We start from the raw sequence: 17,570 nt of genomic DNA on the forward strand, positions 1-17,570 counted from the left end.
TTTTTTGGTCTTTATCTATATTGTAACTATATGTATTATGTATGGTATATACTAGTGTCTTAGAGAAGCAACAGAAATATGTGTCGTTGCCTCCTATGCAAAGGGTTTGAAAACTGGGCCCAAAAATATAGTCAAAACACCGAAAACATAAGATTCAGTAGTAGGATGTGATCAGCTGTGGTATCAAGCCTGGGTAAGGATGTGGTCGCCTAGGGACCTTGCGTCCGGATGGCATTAACATTGAATTCTCCCAATTTTGCTAGCCCTTGCTGTCTCCTCCCCTTCCTTAACCCTCTAGCTGTCTCCTCCCTCCCTCCTATCCGCCCGCCCTCGGGCTCCTCCTCCTCTACTTTTCCTCCTTCTCCCCCCCCACCACCCATCAGTGTGAAGAAGGGTTTTGGCCCGAAACGTTGCCTATTTCCTTCGCTCCATAGATGCTGCTGCACCCGCTGAGTTTCTCCAGCAATTTTGTGTACCTTCAGTAGTAGGAGTTGGTCTTATGCCTTTTCATGCCCATGTTCAATATCATGACAGTGTTCTATCTCTATGAGCTACGTTTGAAAGGTTTGTTGATAATTTAACATATACTTTCATATTTTCTTATGCCATAGAAGGAGGCCACTTCCAGCTCATCATGTCCAATGCTGAAGATAGACACAAAATGCTGGAGTAACTCAGCGGGACAGGCAGCATTTCTGGAGAGAAGGAATGGGTGACGTTTCGGGTCGAGACCCTTCTTCAGACTGGGATAAGGGAAAAGAGAGTATATATATATATATATATAGACGATGATGTAGCGAGATAAAGAACAATGAATTAAAGTTATGCAAAAAAGTAATGATGATAAAGGAAACAGGCTATTGTTAGCTGTTTGTTGGGTGAAAACGAGAAACTAGGGCGACTTGGGTGGGGGAAGGGATGGAGAGAGGGGGAATGCCGATGCTACCTGATGTTAGAGAAATCAATATTCATACCACTGGGTGTGAGCTGCCCAAGCAAAATATGAGATGCTGTGTCCAATGCTGGCTCGCCAAGCAATAGACAATAGACAATAGGGGCAGGAGTAGGCCATTCGGCCCTTCGAGCCAGCACCGCCATTCAATGTGATCACGGCTGATCATCCCCAATCAGTACCCCATTCCTGCCTTCACCCCATATCCCCCGACTCCGCTATTCCGAGCTGTTCCAATTCCTCCACTAATTGGTCCCAGTGACTTACACTGGCCATGTTCTCGTATAAATCAGTGGGAATTTTACAGCAGCCAATTCACCATTTCAACCCAAGCGTCTTTGAGACGTGGGAGAGAACGGAGGAACCCATGTGGTCACAAGGAGTACGTGCAAACTCCACGCATACAGGCCGCATAGAGGTCGGGACTGAACACGGGTTGCTGGAGCTGAAAGGCTGCAGCTGTGCTGTCTGTGCCATTCTACTGCCCGAGAGTTGGGCTCACGTGTTTGAAAATGCCTTCAGCTTTTTTAAATATTTAACGGCCAGTTTGGTGGGTCCATGTTTCGGAACAGAATTATAGCTAGAATGGGCTGAGTTCCGACCTTCGAGTTTAGAGATACAGCATGAAAACAGGCCCTTTGGCCCAGTGTGTCTGTGGCGACCAATGATCACCCGGCACACTAACACTATCCTACACACTAGGGACAATTTACAATTTTGTCGAAGCCAATTAAGCTACAAACCTGCACGTCTGTGGAGTGTGGGAGGAAACCGGAGCTTCCCGGAGAAAATCCATGCGGTCACAGGGAGAGGATACAAACTCCATACAGACAGCACCCGTGGTCAGGATCGAACCTGGGTCTGTAAGGCAGGGACTCTACCGCTGCGCCACTGTGCCGCCTGCCACGGGTTCAACTGGTATTTCAGCAGAAACTATTTAAAATGGCATCAGGCAATCTGCATTATGTTTTAATCTGGAATTACTCCATCTTGAGGCAGTTCAAGAACGTTTAATTGTCAAGAGTATTTCATTGTCATATGTAACGACAGCGGATGGAAAGGTTATGCTACAGGTTTGTTTGAAAAACCGAATCGTGACAAATGGCACTTCCGTCCCTAATATGCATCAGTTTAGAACAATATTTTATGCCTCATCAGGATTGCCACTGAGGGCTCACATAATTGACCAGGGAGCCCTCTTCAGTGCTATAATGATCCTCTGATTCTATTCACTGCATCCTGTGGATTCTCGTGAACAGAAGCATGGCTACAATAGTTAGTAATTAGGTGAGCGCTGGCTGGCTTGTGTGTATAAATACTTCAATATAATGAAACAGGGCGCTCGTAGCACACTCCCCTTCATTTGGCCAACCACTTGAAATCCAAAAGCCCACCATTAGTCAGTGTTATCAGAATGTTTACCTAGCAACCAGATCAACGCAACCTTGATGTTAATTGTTTACTGGTACAAATCCCACTGTTGCCTCACCCCAAGTCAAGTCAAGTCAAGTCAAGTCAGGTTTATTCGTCACATACACATACGAGATGTGCAGTGAAATGAAAAGTGGCAATGCTTCGGATTGTGCAAAAAATAATATATATATATATATATACATATATATATATATATACACACACATATATATATATATATATACATACATATATATACATATATATATATATATATATATATATATATTGCTTATTCATAGAACCTCCACCATCCTGATCAATCCATGAGGAATCTGGGACCACAACTGTGTCCTCTTGATCATTGTAAAGTTCAATGACTTCACTACAGACAACTAGGTGGTTGTCTATAAACTATGTGTTTAGCTGCCCAGACAACGAGCTCTGGAATTCTCTTCCCGAATGTCCCATGTCTATCTCTCTCTTACCACCTCTCTGCTCCTCTTATCAGGTGCTCCTTGAAACATCCCACTTTGATCAAGCTTTTGGTCATCTGCCTTAAAATTCCCTTGAGACTCAGTGTCAAATATTGTTGGAACCTTAGGATATTTTGCTCCATGCAATTCACAAACAAGTGTGACTAGAGGGCATAGCTTAAAGATGAGGTGACCGAAAGTACCAGGGGATGTGCGAGAAAAAGTTTCCCCCCCCCCCCACACAGAACGTGGTGGGTGCCTGGAATGCTCTGCCATGGGTAGAGGTGGAGGAAGATACCTTAGTGGCATTGAACAGACTTCTTGATGGGCAGGAAATGGAGGGATATGGATCACGTGCAGTCAGCTGAGATTAGTTTATCTTGGGACAGCATAGTGGCACCAGAGACCTGGGTTCCATCCTGACTACGGGTGCTATCTGTGCAGTTTGTACATTCTCCTACACATTAGGGCAATCGACAGAAGCCAACTAACCTACAAACGTGCTCGGCTTTGGAATGTGGGAGGAAACTGAAGCACCCAGGGAAAACCCACGTGGCCACAGGGAGAGCATACAAACTCTGCAAAGGCAGTCAAGTCAAGTCAACTTTATTTGTCACATACACATATAATATGTGCAGTGAAATGAAAGTGGCAATGCCTGCAGATTGTGCAAAAACTACAGAACAGCACCCGCGGTCAGGATCGAACCCAGGTTTCTGGCGCCGTGAGGTCATAGCTCTCCCGCTGCATCAATGTGCCAAATTGTGCTAAAGAGAGGGTGGCAGAGTTTGGTTAGCAGGGCAGCCCCAGTTTAGACTAACCTCACTAAAGTGTATTTGTTTGTGTACATAGTGCGTGTTTAATTCCACTCCCACACATCCCGCCAAATCACCACGCACAGTCCCCATGTCAGCCTTAAGGTCCAGATGCAACATTCCAATGATCCCAGACTTTTCCCCAAATGCCTGATCCCAAATAATCAGCGGTGTAATATAGAAAATAGAAAATAGGTGCAGGAGGAGGCCATTCGGCCCTTCGAGGCAGCACCGTCATTAATTGTGATCATGGCTGATCGTCCCCTATCAATAACCCGTGCCTGCCTTCTCCCCATATCCCTTGACTCCACTATCCCCTAGAGCTCTTTCTAACTCTCTCTTAAATCCATCCAGTGACTTGGCCTCCACTGCCCTCTGTGGCGGGGAGTTCCATACATTCACAACTCAATGGGTGAAAAAGTTTTTTCTCACCTCAATCTTAAATGACCTCCCTAACTGTGGCCCCTGGTTCTGGACTCGCCCAACATTGGGAACATTTTTCCTGCATCTAACTTGTCCAGTCCTTTTATAATTTTATATGTTTCTGTAAGATATCCCCTCATCCTTCTAAAAACACATGTCATTGTAATGCCAGCAATGTTACTGCCTTGTTTCCACATGAGAACACTGCGACTTCTCTTGCAACTTTTCTAGGGCGTCCGAGGTTACGGGGAAAAATGGGGTTAGGAAGGTGGGATAGATCAGCCATGATTGAATAGCGGAGGAGACTTGATGGGCGGAATGGCCTAAATCTGCTCCTGTCACATGATCTTACGAACTTCCTGAATTTAACTCGCTGTTTTCCTTCTAAGTTGTGATATTTGGTTGACAGCTTTGCGTTCAGTTTGCGTGGAGCAGCTTTTGAATATTTAGTCTAGTTTACCGTCACCTGTACCGAGGTACAGTGAAAAGCTTTTGTTGCGAGCTCATCAGTCAGCGGAGCGGCTGCAAACTGTATGATCTCACTTCACAGAGAATCTCACTTCACAATCACCTTCCTGTATTACGGAAACAACTTGTGTCATGTCTAATCTCATCTCCCTGAAGGATTTGTTCAATTTGGGCGCAATAATCATTATCACTGATTGCTAAATTTCTCTCCCTCAATACCAATTAATGGTATCTATTTTCCTGACATTGCTTTGCAATAATAATAAGTCAGACATAAGTCCAGCCGCTACGGTCAGGCAAACGTCTCCGTTGCCATGCAGTGAGAACGGAGAGGTTGAGAAGGAGTTTCTTCCCAGAGGCAATTCGGACTGTAAACGCCTTTCTCACCAGGGACTAACTGTACAGAACGTTTTTCCTTCTATTATTTATTATGTAAAATAATATGTGTGTTATGATTGTGTTTATAATTTGTTTGGTTGTTTTGTTGTTCCGCGAGCATTGCCACTTTCATTTCACTGCGCATCTCGTATGTGTATGTGACAAATAAACTTGACTTGACTTGACTTGTGGAATAGTGCAGGAAAGACGCGCAGATACTGGTTAAGACGAAGGCAGACATAACATGCTGGAGTAACTAACTCTGAGTCAGGCAGCATCTCTGGAAAAAAGGAATAGGTGACATTTTGGGTCAGAACCCTTCTTCAGACTGAAAGATAGAGATGGGTGGGTGGGGGCGGGGGGGGGAGAGGAATTGGAGGTGCGAAGAGGCCAGAACAGATTACAGTAACAAAGTGGTGTGCAGGAACTCACATATGCAGAAACATGCGTCATTGTAAGAAATGGTTAGCACAAAAAAATTATACGGTGATTTACTCCAAAGTGGTGTAATTTTGCACATTTTCATTTGTGATTTTTGATTATAACATCGTTTTATTTCAACATTCCCAAAATAAATTAATTGTAAATCTGATCAGAAATGAACTAAAAAAGGAGTTAACATTCCCACCATTACTACCTTCTTCACAAGATCCATCTTGCAAGACTTCAACAGATTTCTCTGGAAGAAAGGAAATCAGTTTACCCAATGAATAATTCAAATAATGGCAATGTTATAATTGATACTCATTTAGTGAACCTCATCAACTGAATGCAAATGCACACAAGACACAGTCGTTTTTACTGACTAGTAGGCAATATGGTTACTCTGGATGCTCTGCTTAATACACCTACAAGGAGAGGCAAGGGCAGCATGGTGGGGCAGTGGTAGAGTTGCTGCCTTACAGCGCTAGAGACCAGGGTTCGATCCTACCGCGGGTGCTGTCTGTGTGGAGTTTGCACATTCTACCCATGACCTGCGTGCGTTTTCTCCAGGTGCTCCGGTTTCCTTCCACACTCCGAAGACGTATTGGTTTGTAGGTTAATTAGCTTGGTAAAATTATAAATTGTCCTTAGTGTGTAGGATAGCGGTTAGTTCACGGGGATTGCTGGTCGGTGGTGGGTCAAAGGGCCCGTTTCCATGCTGTAACTAAACTAAACATAAAATACTACAGATGCTGGAATCTTAAGCACAAACGGACTGCTGGAGGAACTCGGGTGGTGCTTGTCCCACTGAGTTCCTCCAGCAGTTTTTTGCTGTAAGAAAGAATGCTGTACAAATATAAAGGAGTTCCAGGTCTGAGGCAGGCTATTCTGCTCAGACGTTGCAATCTGGATTTCTTAACAAGTCTCTCTCCTAACAATGACCATTGCAAAATGTCACATTTCCTTCCAATCCTTTCTCCCTTCCCTGGCTTCACCTTCAATGCATCCGTGCTTGTCATCTTAACAAAGCTGGAAGTAATGAAATCCACTCCTTACCTAACGTCACAGCTCCTGGATTACAACACTCTCCCCGTCCCGTCCCCTCTCTCCCCCAACACGCTCAATCCCAGGAATGCCATGAAAGGAAACGGTGATCTGCTCCAGGAAAAACTGTTGTAACCTGATGAAATCTACTGTGTTAAATGAATAGTGTTTCATGCAAGCTCAAAGGGGCTCATACAGCACAGAAACAGGCCCTTCGGCCCAACTCGTTGATGCTAACCAAGATGCCCATCTAGACCAGTCTATTTGACTGCATTTGAGAATATTCATTGGCTGCGGGAAATGCCAATTTCCCCCCCTCCTCCCCCCAGGTGGGAAGGATTGATTGCGTCAGGGGAACCGGTTGCGTTGGGAGAACGGGTGAGTGGTGGAAACGAGTTGAGTTGGGGAAATGGGTTGAGTTGGGGAATATTGTGGCCCAACGGGTCAGGGGGGTAGGCAGGGGAGAGAGGTTATGGAGGGTGGGAAGGAGTGACTGAGGGTAGGGGAAAGTGGAGGGAGGGAGAGGTGCAGGAGGGAGGGGAGGAGGTGAGGGGAGAAAAGAGGGAGAGTGAAGAGGAGGTGGGAGGGAGTGTTGGGAGATGAGGGGAAATAGCCGCGCTGGGGGCTATGGGTGAGTGGTGGAATATTGCATTGGGCAAACGGGTGATGGGGGTGATTGGCTCCGGAGGGCACCTGTCTTCGGGGTGAGCGCCGACGCCACGTTCGGGGACCAGCCCTCCCGTGTGACATCGAGCCTCCCCCCACGCATTGGGGGACGGGGCCCAACGGGTCCCACTTGGTCTAGTGTCTTTTAAATATTGTCATTGTACCTGCCCCAACCACTTCTCCTGGCCACTCAATACTTGACAACAAGTCCTACATACCTGTTCTAATGGAATACAGTAAATAAGACCACATTTTTGTCGCTTGGCTCATAGAATCACATGGGTGAGAAGAACTAATCTGATCTTAACAGCAGTTCACAGGAACCATATAAAGGAGTAGATTTTCAATTCAATCACTGCACCCATAACCCTGAGATAAACTAGATAAATTGATCCAAAATCCAATGAACAGCAGAAGATAAAATTGAGGTAAAATCAGCCATCTATGATCACTTCAAAAGCTCGGCATGCCAATTCCAAAAGAGCTGCTCTATAATTACATGTCTCTCCTTTTCTTTATTAAAGTACACACACATTATGGGTGTGCAGCAGCATCTCTGGAGCGAAGGAAATAGGCATCATTTCGGGCCAAAACTCTTCTTCAGACTGAAGAAGGATTTCGGCCCGAAACGTTTCCCATTTCCTTCGCTCCATAGATGCTGCTGCACCCGCTGAGTTTCTCCAGCATTTTTGTGTACCTTCGATTTTCCAGCATCTGCAGTTCCTTCTTAAACACATTATGGGTGTTGTGCTTTCATTGATTAAAATGGCAAAGTGGCAAGTATTTATATCTGCAAGCACTTGGGTAACACATGTTGACAACAGGCAGATTATAGTAAATGTGGTTGTTACAAAGTGTGTCCATTTCTCCTAAGAACAGTCTTCTCTCTCTCTCTCTCTCTCTCTCCCTTTTCAAGCTTTGTTTTTTGTGTAGGTGGTTCAAAGCTGCCGTTTCAAGGACTCATCTGGATTGTAGTCACTGCCGTTGTGTAGGAATTGCAGGAGATATTTTTGTGTTCAGCAAGGTTCCACAAACTAGCAACATGAGAATTGTTGTAAGCATTGAGTCTTACAGTCATACAGTGCGGAAATAGGCCCCTTCGGCCCAACTTGCCCACACCGATATTTAATACCAACGCCAATATTTAAAAGACATTTGGAGATAACATTTAAGCAGATAATACTGTTTGAGGGAATAAATGCTGGTCAATGCATCGTGAACATTGCATATGCTCTTTCTCAGAATAACGTTCTTCATCTCCGCCATAAAAACTGCGGTGTAGCGGCGCCTGCTGGCGCACGCAGAGATCAAACCCGGCGTTCGGAAGCCGCGGTCACGTGACTCGGGAGGGGCCGCTTGTTTCGCGCTGTTTTCACTTGCGCGCGTTAGTTCAGCGCTGACCACCATTGCGGGCAGGCGTGTCTGAAGAACCTGTATACTGGCAAACGAACTTGTGAATAAAGATTTGTTGAAAACTCCAGTAATCGTTTCTCAGACCACTAAAGCGGTGCCTGTTTAAAGTCTCATCTGAAAGACACCGCAAAATTCAGCACCTTCTCATCACTACAGTTCCATCCTAGCCTACAGAGAACTATGAACACCACAGGAGCAGGCTGTTCAGTCCACAAGGTAAACCAATATCCTCAGCCCGCACCTGATCCATATCCCTCCATTCTCTGCATATCCATTATGCATTCCAATTTCATGGGATGATCAAATAAAGTGAAAATGTAGATTGGATGGTGCATAGTTTAGATGGCACATAATGCAGAGAGAAGATGTGCTCGCTAATAAGTAATCAAAATTGGAATACAAATTTTGGGGTAAAAGATACAAGTGGAATGTCAGACTAACTTTTTTTTAAATCAGCAAAGCATACTGGAGGAGATAGGTGAGGTAAGTACTATCATAATGTTAAAGAGACATTTGGACAGGTATCTAGATAGGATAGGTTTAGAGGGTCATGGGTCAATCGCAGGCAGGTTGGACTAGCATAGATAGTCAAGCTGGTTTGAGTGGGCAAGTTGGGCCAAAGGGCCTGTTTCCACCCTGTAGTGTGTACATGGAATTAGCTGCCAGGTAAAGTAACAAAGGTACAATATCAACTTTTAAAAGACATTTGTTAGCAATGTTACAAAATTTTGAGATTTAAAAAATCAAGTCTGCAATTTATCCCATCAGATAAAGCATAACAATAAGTTTAATTTGACACCAAATTCACTTTCATATCTCAAGTATTAAAAAAGTTATGACCATTTTCATACTCGGAAATTAGCATCTTGTTCCCTATTGATTTTCAATGGACATTACAAAAAAGCTGTGATCTTGGATAGTCAAACGCCCATTTCTTAAGGAAAGATTAACATTTTTAAATAGCCTAAGTGTCCAAAGATTATTCACAAATAATTCACAATATAACATGATTTTTATATCTAATTTACATTAATTTATAGGCCAAATGGAAGGAATTTAGTGTTCAATTGCTGTAAATAAATGCCCATTAAAATCGGCTTTCTAGTGGGTTCATGTGGAAAGCGCTGGTTTAGAACGTTGACATAGCGCTGGATTAGTGCCCTCAAATGCCGAGAAAAATACTGCGGGATATAAAAAGCCCAAAATGAGCTACTCGCTATAGATAACTTGATATTCAGGGTTATATATATGCCCCATTTAATGTAAAAATAAGGTACATACCTTTAATTGTTTGCTCTATAAAACCCTGGGGCTGCGAGATGTTGCGGAATCAGACAGTAATTTTAAAACTATTAGAACTATATTATCGAGGCCTATAAAACTAATAATACCTTTTGCGACCGGGTCTTGCAGCGATTTTTCGTTAATGATTTACTAGGCTGAACATGTGCGATTAGTACAGCCTAGTAAAAATCGCGTTTTAAACCCGCCCCCTCCAAACAGCGCCAAAATCGCCGACATGGCTGAGAGCAGATTCCTAATGACGATTCAGGTAGGTTTTGTAACATACCTACATTTGTGGAGGAAGGAACTGCAGATGCTGGTTTAAAGATTGACACAAAAAGCTGAATAACTCAGCGGGTCAGATAGCATCTCAGGAGAAACGGAATAGGTGACGCTTCGGGTCGGGAACCTTTGGGCAAATACATGGGCAGGAAAGGTTTAGAGGAATATAGGGTAGGAATGAGTTTACAGGATGGGGCATCATCGACAGGATGGGCAGAAGGGCCTGTTTCCGTGCTCCATGACTCTATCTGCAGTATTTTGCTTTGGATCTGCTCCCTTGAATCTACAAAAATCACATTGCTGCTATCCCGTTTGTTAATAAAATGTAACTATGTAAATACACTAATGAGCAAGAAAAAACACAAAATAAAATTGAGACAAATAATCCCAGGAAAAGAGTTCGTAAATTTTAGGATCAGAACTTTTCCTCATAACCCCATGTCAGGGGTGATGGGGTGAAGGCAGGAGAATAGGGTTAGGAGGGAGAGATAGATCACCCGTGATTGATTTGGTTTGATTTATTGTCATTGTCTTCAATGAAGAGGCAACAACATTCTTTTTCCCTTACAGTCGTACAAAAAAAATTAAGTAAATAAAAACACCGTACACAGTAGTCCACAACACAAACATCCCCACAGCAGCACCAAAGTTCCCCACTGTGAGGGAAGGAATCAGAGTCCAGACAACCTCCTCGCTGATATTCCCCAATGTTCACCCGTGTTCGTGGTCTCCCGAGCACCCCGTAGTCGCCGCTACGGGCGGCCCGATGTTCAGGCCTTCTCGTCGGGAACCTCTCTTCGGCCACCTTCCACCGGAGTCCGCGGCTCCCGATGTCCACAGGCCGCGTTGGGTGGAGATTGGCACTGGCGACCCCCAGCAAAGGGTCCCAGGACTCCGCGATGTTGGAGCAGCGGCCCAGCACTCCGGAGCTCAAAGTGGCAATCCCAGGAAGGCGTCGCCCGCTACACGATGTTTCCAGTGCTAATGCTCTGGTCCGGTCCCGGCAGGAAAGGCCGCACCAGTCCAGTTGGTAGGTCGCGAGGGGGGGGGGGGGGGGCGAGGACGCGACTCGGATAATAGCCGCATCCTCCACAGGAAGCGACTGAAGGACGGTTTCCCCCTTACCCTACCCGATTCCCCCCCACATAAAATACCGAAAAAAACCCTAAAAAAACAACAACAAAAAACACTCTAAACATAACAAAATATAAAAAGAGAGCCAGACCGTGGGCGGAGGCAGCTAGCAACAGCGCCACCGGATGTCCAACTTGATGGGCCGAATGGCCTAATTCTGCTCCGATCACTTATGACCTTATGAGAATGCCATTCGGCCCATGAAGTCTACTCCGCCATTCAATCACGGCTGACCTATCTTTCCCGATCAATTCCATTCTCCTGCCTTGACCCCACAACCCCTGACACCCGTACTAATCAAACATCTGTCAATCTCCGCAATGATCTCATCTCGTAAATATTAATAGTTGGGCGAAGAGTGTCAACAACTGTTTAAGGAGAAAGTGCAGTTACATCCGTACTGTCATTAGTGCAGAATTTACGATCATAGATTGCAACAGCGATCCCCTCGCATTAAGCAATTGTGATCCTAATTTGGAAAACACCATTCAGAAGGAGATCACAAAGCTGTGCTCGTGCACTATGAGGTACTCAGTCAATGATGAGTGTTAAATTCAGTTCAAGCTATTGTTCCCGTTTCTATGGTGAAGATCATTTTCGCTCAGCATGAAAAGGTATTGCCGATAGTTGGCAAATGGCCATCGTGGACCCAAGCCACATAGCCCAGGAAGCTGCCAGCTTCTATCGCTCATCTCTGTTGACTAGATTGGTTCCAGCGGGTCACAGACCACATTGTCATGTGCAATGTACTGTAGTAAGCTATAAATCTTTCATTATTACCTCTTTCTCCATTCCTCTTATCATTTTTACTCTTTCATCTTGCTGTTCATTTCCTCATTTCCGTTGCAACCCATGGTCTGAAGTGAATGAAATAAAGCTTGTGGATTCACGATTGGTAACAACATCGTGCATCTCTCTGAGGGATCCAGTTATGGATGCACGGGTGGTGACTTTGATGGCATGGGGCATTAGCTTTGAAGCGAAAGGCAAAGTACTCTAGCCTATTTAGATAAGGAAAGTGCATGATTAACATATTGTTTTTTTAGGTGAATCGTTATGGAGGGAGTTAAAATTAGTTCAAAGTATGCTCCGTCCAGAGTCATTTAGATTACAAATGATTTTTGAACCCTCATCAAGTTGCAATGATTTGCTGATCTGGCTCCCAGAAGGAATCATACGACACACCTGCTGTGCTCCCCCAGTCATTCATTCCAGCTGGTGTGCAGTTTGAACTAGACTGATTATCACAGCTAAAAGCGTTGGATGACAATTTGCATTTGCGTGCCGTCACCTGCTGTCTACCAAAGACACACTGTGTGGCCAATTCAAAAAGCTGAGCTGAAAATTGCATTTATGAGGGTTTTCACCCCAAGGGGCAGCAGTGTTGCAGTTTAGAGGTGAGAAATGGGTTGATAATCAGTCATCCCAAGATCTGAAAACTAGCTGCCAAGTATTAGCATGCTCTAGGTTCTATGAATCATTTTGGCCATCTGTTGACAGTGTTTACTTTCATTTGAATTTGCAGGATTTACAAACCATAATAATACTTAATCGAAGAAAGCTTCGCGATTTCTCACTTGAAACTGCCAAAAGCAAGAAAGAGAGCTGATCCAACAATGAGCGATGTGGTCATTACTTTGCAAAAGCTCCAATGCCACGAAGGGCTTAAATCCATGGATCGAAGGGTAGACAGAATCTTGTTCCTATGGTAGGAATGTCATGGGCTAGAGACTAGATTCCTGGGATGTCAGGACTTTCATATGAGGAAAGACTGGATAGACTCGGCTTGTACTCGCTAGAATTTAGGAGATTGAGGGGGGATCTTATAGAAACGTACAACATTCTTAAGGGGTTGGACATGGAAACTTACAAAATTCTTAAGGGGTTGGACAGGCTAGATGCAGGAAGATTGTTCCCGATGTTGGGGAAGTCCAGGACAAGGGGTCACAGTTTAAGGATAGAGGGGAAATCCTTTAGGACCGAGATGAGATAAACATTTTTCACACAGAGAGTGGTGAATCTCTGGAACTCTCTGCCACAGAAGGTTGTTGAGGCCAGTTCATTGGCTATATTTAAGAGGGAGTTAGATGTGGCCCTTGTGGCTAAAGGGATCAGGGGGTATGGAGAGAAGGCAGGTACGGGATACTGAGTTGGATGATTGGCCGAATAGCCTACTCCTGCACCTATGTTCTATGTTTCTATACCTTTAAGATGAGAGGGGCAAAGTTTAAAGGAGACGTGTGGAGCATGTTTGTTTTTTACATAGAGGTTGGTAGGTGCCTGAAATGCACCACTATCTGCCCATGGAAACATCTTTCCTTGATTTAGTGTCCACTCATCGACCAAACACCCCACCACCCTCACCTGCATCCACCTATCACTTGACTGGCTTTGTCCCATTTCCACCTCTCTTCTCCAACTATCTTCCTCCTAATCAATCAATCTGAAAAAACATTCTGAACAGAAACATCGCCTGTTCATTCCCATCAAATATATTGCCTGAACTACTGAGTTCCTCTACCAAAGAACATAGAACTGTACAGAACAGGAACAGGCCCTTTGGCCCACAATGTCTGTGCCGAGCATCATGACAGGACCCACTCTTATCTGCCTCCACATAAACAATATCCCTCCATTCTCTGCATATCTACATACCTATCCAAAAGTCCCATAAATGCCAATATCATATCCACCTCCACCACCACCCCTGGCAGCGTGTTCCATGCACTCACAAACCTATGTGCAAAAATAATTTGGCCTTGCACATCCCCTTTAAACTTTGCACCTCTTACCTTAAAGCTATGCCCTCTAGTACAGGGTCTTGGTGAGACCACACCTGGAGTATTGCGTACAGTTTTTATCTCCTAATCTGAGGAAAGACATTATTGCCATAGATGGAGTACAGAGATGGTTCACCAAACTGATTCCTGGGATGTCAGGACTTTCATATGAAGAAAGACTGGATAGACTCGGCTTGTACTCGCTAGAATTTAGAAGATTGAGGGTGGATCTTATAGAAACTTACAAAATTCTTAAAGGGTTGGACAGGCTAGACGCAGGAAGATTGTTCCCGATGTTGGGGAAGTCCAGAACAAGGGGTCACAGTTTAAGGATAAGGGGGAAATCTTTTAGGACCGAGATGAGAAAAACTTTTTTTCACACGGAGAGTGGTGAATCTCTGGAATTCTCTGCCACAGAAGGTAGTTGAGGCCAGTACATTGGCTATATTTAAGAGGGAGTTAGATGTGGCCCTTGTGGCTAAAGGTATCAGGGGGTATGGAGAGAAGGCAGGTACAGGATACTGAGTTGGATGATCAGGCATGATCATATTGAATGGTGGTGCAGGCTCAAAGGGCCGAATGGCCTACTCCTGCACCTATTTTCTATGTTTCTATGTTTCTAGTATTAGATATTTCCATCTGAGAAATAGGTTATTTTTGTCCACTCTAAATATGCCTCATAATTGTTTATACTTCTGTCAGGTCTCCCTGCAATCTCTAGTATTCCAGCGAAAACAATCCAAGTCTGTCAAACCACAACCTGTAGCTAATGGCCCCTAATCCAAGCATCATTCTGGTAAACCTCCTTTTCACCCTTTCCAAAGCCTCCACATCCTTCTTGTACTGAGGGGACCAAAATTGCATGCATTACTCCAAATGTGTCCTAATCAATCCTATAAAGTCCTATGAAGCTGCATCATGAATTCCTGACACTTATACTCAATGCCCTGACCAATGAAGGCAACCATACCATATGCCCTTTTACCACTCTATCCATGTGTGTTGCCACTTTCAGGGAGTTAAGGGGCTGTCCCACTTGGGCGACCTAACTGGTGAGTTTAGAAGAGTTTGAAAAAATGACATGTTGAAGATCAGCTTTGACTAGCTACGACTAACTTCAGGAAAATTGGACACCGAATAGTGGAGAGTGAATATGACCTGCTTCGATCTCCTTCGACCTCCCTTCGACTATGATGAAGACTATCTACGACTACCTTCGACTACCCTTGATTACCTACGACTAACATGCTGACCTACTCCGACTAAAGCTACGAGTAAAAAAAGCATCGATTTTTTTCCATGGTGACCTTTTTTTACTTGCAGGCATTTTTTTATCATATTGAGAAAAGCTCCGCGACCTAGCTGAGGCCTCGAGTACGCGGAGACCACTCTCGAGCTTGAAAGAGAGTTACGAAGACTTCCTACGACCTGTGTCGACCATGCTGCGAGTATGAGTCGAGGGCAAACTCGCCAGAACTCGCGGATTAGGTCGCCAAAGTGGGAGGGGCCCTTAAGGATCCCACCTCTGTACAACAATGCTGTTGAGGCTCATGCCATTAATTTTCCCTATTACATTTGACCTCCCAAAGTGTAACACCTTACACTTGCTCAGATTAAATGCCACCTGCCATTTCTCTGCCCATTTCTGAAGATTTATATCCCGCTGTATACTTTGACTGCCTTCCTCATAGTCTTTGACGCCAGCAATCGCAATGTCAAACTCATTTGTACATACGTTAATAAATCGTGAACACGACTTTGTGTTTTGCTCCTGATCTGAACCTATTTTGCTGCATTTAATAGTCTGTGAGTATTAGTCTGAATATTGGTCATTAAGCAAAATAAATCCAATCATGCACCACAAAAACTGTCCTTAGCCACTTCACTGTACAAATAATAAAATGAATAATGGTATTGTTTGGGACTTGCGGTATTAACCAATCCTAATAGCCTTACTGCTTAATCTTATTTTTCTCTCTTAAGGAGGAATCGGAACTAATAAAGAGCTATTTTCTGGAGATCCATTTTACTGCATTTTTTTTGTGATCATCATTCAACATATGTTTGGTAAGCTGCTGTAACACTAGATACAGCCTCACAGTTTAAATACAGGACTACCACCTACTTTCCGGCACCCTTGGTTCCTGGGCCTTTCTGGATTATCCCTTTTGCTTCTAAGAGGAGTCACAGCATCCACGAGGAGTCGAACATTACTGGAACAGTAGAGGGGCCGAGATACTGGCCTTTCAAAATCGACCTCAGAAAACAGCAATGGGAACGGTTCTGCGGGCTCTGGCTGTGCCGGAGTTCCAGTGTCCAGGCCGCAGGGGGGCAAATATGACCCAGCGGTCGGCCACGGAAGTTCCAATGAGGTCGAGATTGACCTGCTCACCCGGCCTAGGTGCCACATTTTCAGGGGGGCTTCTGGGTGGGATTTCAAGTGGGCTCTCGTAATTTCGTCCGGGTTAAAGGAGGTGCCAGAGCACCAGTTGCCGGAAAATTGGTGGTGGATCTGTACAGCGTGGGTCATGGTTTGGTCTGCTCCAAACAAAGGAAGTTCCAGCAGTGATGGGCCTGCTTGGTCTCCATCACTGCTGGAGATACAGTTTAGGAGGACACAATAATTGACCAATTTCTTAGGGTTTAAGGTCTGTTTATTTTAGTGCAGTCCACCCTTGACTCATGCCAACCCCCTCTATAGATGTCCACCTCAGCCACACCATGCAATTCAATAAAATGGAAGATGGACATTCAAAATGGTGCATTCTGGCAATTCTCAGTTCTCCCCAAGTTTGTTCACCCCCAATAACCAGCACCTTAAGTGGAATGGATATATCGCTGGTTATGAACAACTCACAAAGTTACAATGCGTTAATGTACACAACCATATAAAAGGCTTGCACTTCACACTATATATGTTTGCGATACCTTACGCACCGGGTTGCTCCAAATGAAGGCCTTAGTTCATGTTTTCTTGCAACATACAATTTCCATCACATGAAGTTTGACTAATGCTATATTCAGGATACGCGTGATCTTACTGAAGTAATAAACCGCGTCCAAGATGATAAACGGATTCATAAATGACACCATAGAGTCACACAGAACAGAAACAAGCCTTTCGGCCTAACTCGTCCAATTAAGTCACCCCAACTAAATTTGTCCCATTTGCCTGCATTTGAACCATATCCCTCTCAACCTTTCCTATCCATTTATCACTTCAAAAACAATTTTAATTTCAAGTATTTTTTGGTATTGGGAGAAAACGACAGTGTCTTGGAATATTTGAATGAAAAGAAAGACAATGAACATAAATAATGCTGGGCAGCATGACGGCAAAGTGTAATCCAGACTAACTCTCAATTTAATCTTCTTTTTGAGTGGTTGCTATGGAAGTCTAAATCAACAAGACCACCTTGGCCCAGACTTGGTGGATGTATTAAAGGTATTAAAGCAACGGGAACATAAATCATTGACAACAGAAAGCAAATCAATGTATGTAATCCCACAATGAGAACCAGCATTGAAAATGCTTTTTTCCCTGTAGGTGTTATTGGAGTGTAGAATGCTTTACAACAGTTTGGGATGAACTACAAATTGTTCGAACATTCGAAATAAA

The 17,570-nt window shown here is 44.2% G+C and overlaps 1 protein-coding gene across 10 annotated transcripts in view; it reads right to left on the reverse strand.

Moving 5' to 3' along the window:
* The window catches only part of LOC129697863 (CRACD-like protein), a 178,529-nt gene that overhangs the window by 12,295 nt on the left and 148,664 nt on the right, over positions 1-17,570 (reverse strand). For 7 of the 10 annotated variants that reach the window (XM_055636553.1, XM_055636555.1, XM_055636554.1 and 4 more), the window contains one exon: positions 5,554-5,604. The exons of 2 other annotated variants lie outside the window; for them this stretch is intronic. In XM_055636553.1, the coding sequence (XP_055492528.1) occupies positions 5,554-5,604 (51 nt within the window). The remainder of the gene's footprint in view (positions 1-5,553; positions 5,605-17,570) is intronic. One more of the 10 variants, XM_055636547.1, reaches the window with a different exon arrangement.

This window comes from Leucoraja erinacea, chromosome 6, assembly GCF_028641065.1.
Source record: "Leucoraja erinacea ecotype New England chromosome 6, Leri_hhj_1, whole genome shotgun sequence".
NCBI classification, from domain to species: Eukaryota; Metazoa; Chordata; class Chondrichthyes; order Rajiformes; family Rajidae; genus Leucoraja; species Leucoraja erinaceus.